The 6000-nt window shown below is 43.7% G+C and overlaps 1 protein-coding gene across 1 annotated transcript in view; it reads left to right on the forward strand.

The window, feature by feature from the left end:
- LOC143297951 (uncharacterized) overlaps positions 1-6000 on the forward strand; it is a 47293-nt gene that overhangs the window by 22742 nt on the left and 18551 nt on the right. The window contains exons 9-11 of the mRNA XM_076610567.1: positions 1548-1679; positions 3602-3696; positions 5366-5452. Of these exons, the coding sequence (XP_076466682.1) occupies positions 1548-1679; positions 3602-3696; positions 5366-5452 (314 nt within the window). The remainder of the gene's footprint in view (positions 1-1547; positions 1680-3601; positions 3697-5365; positions 5453-6000) is intronic.

A 6000-nucleotide genomic window follows, 5' to 3' on the forward strand; every position in this document is an offset into this window, starting at 1 on the left:
AGCCAATTCATACAATCATAGTCTCACTATGCACATGGTGTATACAGATTACTGGTGAGGTTGGGGAGCAAAATCACTGGTATAAGGTTATGAAATTGAGCCAAAGTCAGCATGTGTGCATTTACACTGACCCTGCATTGACTTGAGTGGATCAGTCAGCTGATTTGTTCACCAGAACAGGAAAGGATGCGACTAAATTTTCAGTCAAGGTGTCTGCGGTGTCTGTATCTCTCACTGTGTGAAGGTGTGCCCCTCACTGATAGCCTTTCTCCCTGTTGACCTGTTGAAGAAAGGCAGAGGGGCAAGAAGACTCGGGTCAAAACAGACCTGGTCCACAGGTACATTTTGTATCAATCAGCCTCAGGCCTGGTCCACAGGTACATTTTGTATCAGTCAGCCTCAGGCCTGGTCCACAGGTACATTTTGTATCAATCAGCCTCAGGCCTGGTCCACAGGTACATTTTGTATCAATCAGCCTCCAAAAACAGAATTTGATGGAGCAGGTTATTGTTTCTCTGCCATGAAGTTTAAACATTGAAATTTAAACATTGTACATTATATATATGCCAATATGACTGAGGGTCTGAGAGATCATTGAAAACATTGAAATGTTCGTAAAAAGGAAAAAGTCCAAATTGTGTTCGTAAAAAGAATTAAGGTGGTTTTGGGCATGTGTCAGTGTACATCCCTGTATGTCTGGTTGATGGTGTGTACAGAGCAGCCGCCATGGCAGAATGGTGAAGAGTTGGACTTCTGTGATCCAGTGTTCACCAGTGATCATGGTTTGAGCACTGTTTTGCAATGCTGTTGTGTCCTCGAAAAAGGCACTTGCCTCCGAGTTTTTCCCTCCCTCCCTCCACCCATCTGTAAATGGGTACCTGACTTTGGTTGGGAATGGTTAACACTGGTTGGGAGTGGTTAACACTGGTTGGGAGTGGTTAAAACATTGGAAGCAGAGGATTGGGCTCCGCCTTCTAATGTGGAGCTCTAGACATAGTGGATATGAAAATCACTGTCCCCTGGACATAGTGGATATGAAAATCACTATTCCCTGGACACAGTGGATATGAAAATCACAGTCCCCCGGACACAGTGGATGTGAAAATCACTGCCCCAGGACATAGTGGATATGAAAATCACTATCCCTTGGACACAGTGGATATGAAAATCACTGTCCTCTGGACATAGTGGATATGAAAATCACAGTCCCCTGGACACAGTGGATATGAAAATCACAGTCCCTGGACACAGTGGGTTTGAAAATGACTGCCCCCCGGACACAGTGGATATGAAAATCACAGTCCCCTGGACATAGTGGATATGAAAATCACTGCCCCTGGACACAGTGGATATGAAAATCACAGTCCCCTGGACATAGTGGATATGAAAATCACTGCCCCTGGACACAGTGGATATGAAAATCACTGCCCCTGGACACAGTGGATATGAAAATCACAGTCCCTGGACACAGTGGGTTTGAAAATGACTGCCCTGGTGGCTTGTAAAAGGCAATGGGAATTAAACTTTTTTTTATACTGATTTAACAGAGGAGTTGCGGCAGGCAGTGATAGACGGCAACTGCTACCTGGTGGAGAGAGCCCTGGCCTGCAGCAAGCCTTACAACCTGGACCTGCCTGACAATAAGGGATACACGCTGCTCATGAACGCTGTGCTGAGAGGTGAGGAGGGGGGAGCGCGGGGCTTGTGTGGGGGGTGGATGTCGGTGGGAAAGGGTGATATAACTACACTGTCATTATTTTGTTCTTATGTATGGTATTACACTGCTACAACTGTAATGTCATAAATGTTGTTTTGAATTATAATCATCAGAAGATCTGCTGCTGTCTAGCTGTGTATTTTCTCTCTCCAACAAACTGCAGAGAAGGAATCCAACAAACTGCATGGCTTCAAGCCAGAGGAATCCAACAAAATGCTCTAGGTTAAGAACAGAAATGATTGATTTTCGCTTACGGCAACATTGGGCGGATGTTTCCCTCCATTGCCGCGTGCAGCTGTTGAATCCCTGCTGCCATTGATCAGGTTTTGGTGCCATGGGAAAGCTGCAGTCCGCAGTTGCCCAACCCTTCTGTGCCAGAAGATGGTGACCGAGGTAAAGGGTTCAAACGCAGTTCAGTATGTCTTGCGTTGGCCTCGCATTACCACAGTGTGTCTTGCGTTGGCCTCACATTACCACAGTATGTCTTGCGTTGGCCTCACTTTGCCACAGTATGTGTCTTGCGTTGGCCTCACATTGCCACAGTATGTCTTGCGTTGGCCTCACATTACCACAGTATGTCTTGCGTTGGCCTCACATTGCCACAGTATGTGTCTTGCGTTGGCCTCGCATTTCCACAGTATATGTCTTGTGTCGGCCTCGCATTGCCACAGTATGTGTCTTGCATTGGCCTCGCATTGCCACAGTATGTGTCTTGCGTTGGCCTCACATTGCCACAGTATATGTCTTGCGTTGGCCTCGCATTTCCACAATATATGTCTTGCGTTGGCCTCGCATTTCCACAGTATATGTCTTGTGTCGGCCTCGCATTGCCACAGTATGTGTCTTGCATTGGCCTCGCATTGCCACAGTATGTGTCTCACGTTGGCCTCACATTGCCAGAGTATGTGTCTCTAGGTTAAGAACAGAAATGATTGATTGAAATGTCTTGCATTGGCCTCGCATTGCCACAGCTCTGCAGGAAGCGGCTGTCATCCGTCTTGAAGCGATAAAAACCTACACCTCTTCCACCTTCCTCCTCCCAGCAGCACCCTCACCAGTCACCCTCCCCATTTTATGCAGCCTTGTGAATTCTGACGATTTGGGAGATGTTTAGCTGTCAGGTTTTATGCATGATTGATTACCTCTGCGAGTTTGGGATGGAAGGGGAAACTTTCCAATCTGGCTCCTGAGAAATGAGTTTTGTGCGGGAAGGACACTTACCTTTTGCAGTCTGCAAGCATAAGTGTAGGGAAGGGTGTTTTTTTAATTTTTTTTTATTTTGGTTGTTGTTTTTGTTGGGTTTTTTTTTCTGTGCTGTGGTTGTTCTCTCTCTCTTGATACCATATCAAACCTGTATCAACCCTTTTCTCATCGTACACATGCATACTCTCATACACACAAGCACTCTCAGACTAGTACTCACACTCAGTCTCACACCCACACACACACACACACACACACACATATGCATACACAGATGCATGCATGCACCCACATACACACACACACATACACACACACTCCCTCTCTCTCTTTATCTCTCTCTTTCACTCTCAACCTCACTCTCGTACACACACATCTACACACTTACACACCCTCGTTCACTCTCACACACACTCTCTCTTCTCTCTCTCAGACACACACACTCTCTCTCTCTCTTACTCATTCTCTCAATCACACACACACACACACACACACACTTATACACACACACACATACACACTTATACGCACTCACATAACCTGATGAATAAACAATTGTTTGCTTTAAACGTTTCATTTCAAGAAACAAGACAAAAATACTCCGTTCAGCATACAAAGTCTTGAAAGAGAAAACTTGCACAAGAAGAAGCTTGACCTTGATTGTTGTGACGGTTGTTTCAGGGTCTGATGACATCATTGTCCACCTGCTGTCTCGTGGGGCAGATGCTCAGGTACAGGTGAACGGTGTCACTGCACTCCTGTTGGCCGTGGAGCATGTGAGTACTATGGGAGCCATGGCCAAGTGGTCAGACATCTGCCTAGCAGACTAGACAATCTGAGCGCACTGGTTTGAATCCCACAATCGCCAGTATACTTTTGTCCCCCTTCACAAGGCCTTGTGTGTGGGTGGGGGGGGGGGGGGGGTTGTTAGGACACTGTAAAGCAGGCATTTAACACATGTAAAAGTGTCCACGGCAACAAAAGGGTTATCCTGGCAAAATTCTGTTGAAAAACCCACTTTTTGATAGGAAAACAAAACTTGCAGGCGTGTAAAGAAAGAAAAAAAAGTGGTGGCACTGCATTGTTGTGATGCACTCGCCCCAGGGAGAGTAGCCCCAATTTCATATAGAGAAATGTGTTGTGACAAAAGAGCAATACAATACAATACAATACAATACAATTACTTTCTGCCATGTGTGCAGTTTTAACTAACCCAGCACGTGCATTTGAAGGGGAAATCTTAAAGTTGTAACCAGCTTCACATTGAAATGAAACAAACTTACCCAGCAAGAAAGGTTAGAACAGTTTATATTTCCATGCAACAAAGCTAGCATGAAAAATACTTTCTCTTTTCTTTAACAAGTCCAACTTGTGTTTGTGCCACATAGCTGAAATGAGCTTCATTGATAGATGCCAAGCAGAATTAGTATACCTGTTTCAGTGTGGCAGTCTGGCACATATTTTTGTGTAGCAGAGCTTGCTGTCTGTAGGAAAACACAGAAACACAGAGAAGAAGAAAAAACAACAACCAAAAGTTAACAACAACAAAACAACAGCATCACAAACCAGTCTTGTTCATACTGCCAGTCACTTTACAACATGCGCTCCAAAATTTGCATTCCATTCAGAAACGTGTGCACACACACACACACACACACACACACACACACAAATGATTGTTTTTGTTTTTTGTTTGCCTCTCTTTTCTTTCATGGCTTGAAAATCAATTCAATCTTGGAGTCATGTTGAGATGTCTTTGTTGAACTTGAGCTGAAATGGGTGAAGCATTTATTAACATTTTTAAGTTTAATTTGAGATGAAATGGGTGAAGCATGTATTGAAACTGAGCTTTAATGGTGGAGCATTTATTGACATTTGAAGTTTGACTTGAGCTTAAATGGGTGAAGCATTTATTGACATTGGAAGATTAATTTGAACTGAAATGGGTGAAGCATTTATTGACATTGGAAGTTTAACTTGAACTGAAATTGGTGAAGCATTTATTGACATTGGAAGTTTAATTTAAGCTGAAATTGGAAAATGATTTATTGACATTGGAAGGTTAATTTCAACTGAAATGGATGAACTATTTATTGACATTGGAAGCCAGTCTTTGGAAGTTGAAATTGAGCTGAAACAAGTGAAGTATTTATGGACATTGGAAGCCAGACTTTGGAAGTTGAAATTGAGCTGAAACGGTTGAACTATTCATTTACATTGGAAGTGAAATAAAGAAGATAACCAGCATGTAATCAGTGCGGTCCCATGACACTAGAAGTGAGATAAAGATGATAACCAGCATGTAATCAGTGTGGTCCCTTGACACTGGAAGTGAGATAAAGACGATAATCAGCATGTAATCAGTGCGGTCCCTTGACACTGGAAGTGAGATAAAGAAGATAATCATCAGGTAATCAGTGTGGTCCCTGCCTGTTCACTGTGCAGGCGGAGAGCTCTACAGTATTCATGTTGCTGGAGATGGGCGCTCATGTCAACGCAGTGGATGTCAATGGGGAAACCTCCCTCTTCAAGGTGAGGGGAAACCACAGCAACAACAGCAACAACAACAGCAACAACAACAACAGCAACAAACATAGATATACACACAGAGGGTTCTCTGAAACTGTGGGCATGTTGTTTTTTTCTTATCATACCAAGTTAGCAGAGATGGTGCCAGCAACATTTTGTGTTGATGTGTTTTTTGTTGGTGTTGCTTTTGCATGCCATGAGAATGTTACTGTTCTTTAATGGTCATGAAGTAATTATTATTGTCTTAACTAGTAATGAGAATGTTCCTGTGTTTTGTGGTGAAGAGACAGTGATGTATTGTGTGTGCAGGTGGTGAAGAGCATACATGTGACAGTGATGTATTGTGTGTGCAGGTGGTGAAGAGACAGTGATGTATTGTGTGTTTTGCGGTGAAGAGACAGCGATGTATTGTGTGTTTTGTGGTGAAGAGACAGTGATGTATTGTGTGTGCAGGCGGTGAAGAGACAGTGATGTATTGTGTGTTTTGTGGTGAAGAGACAGCAATGTATTGTGTGTGCAGGCGGTGAAGAGACAGTGATGTATTGTGTGTG

The sequence above is a fragment of the Babylonia areolata genome, chromosome 23, assembly GCF_041734735.1.
Source record: "Babylonia areolata isolate BAREFJ2019XMU chromosome 23, ASM4173473v1, whole genome shotgun sequence".
In the NCBI taxonomy this organism is placed as follows: domain Eukaryota; kingdom Metazoa; phylum Mollusca; class Gastropoda; order Neogastropoda; family Buccinidae; genus Babylonia; species Babylonia areolata.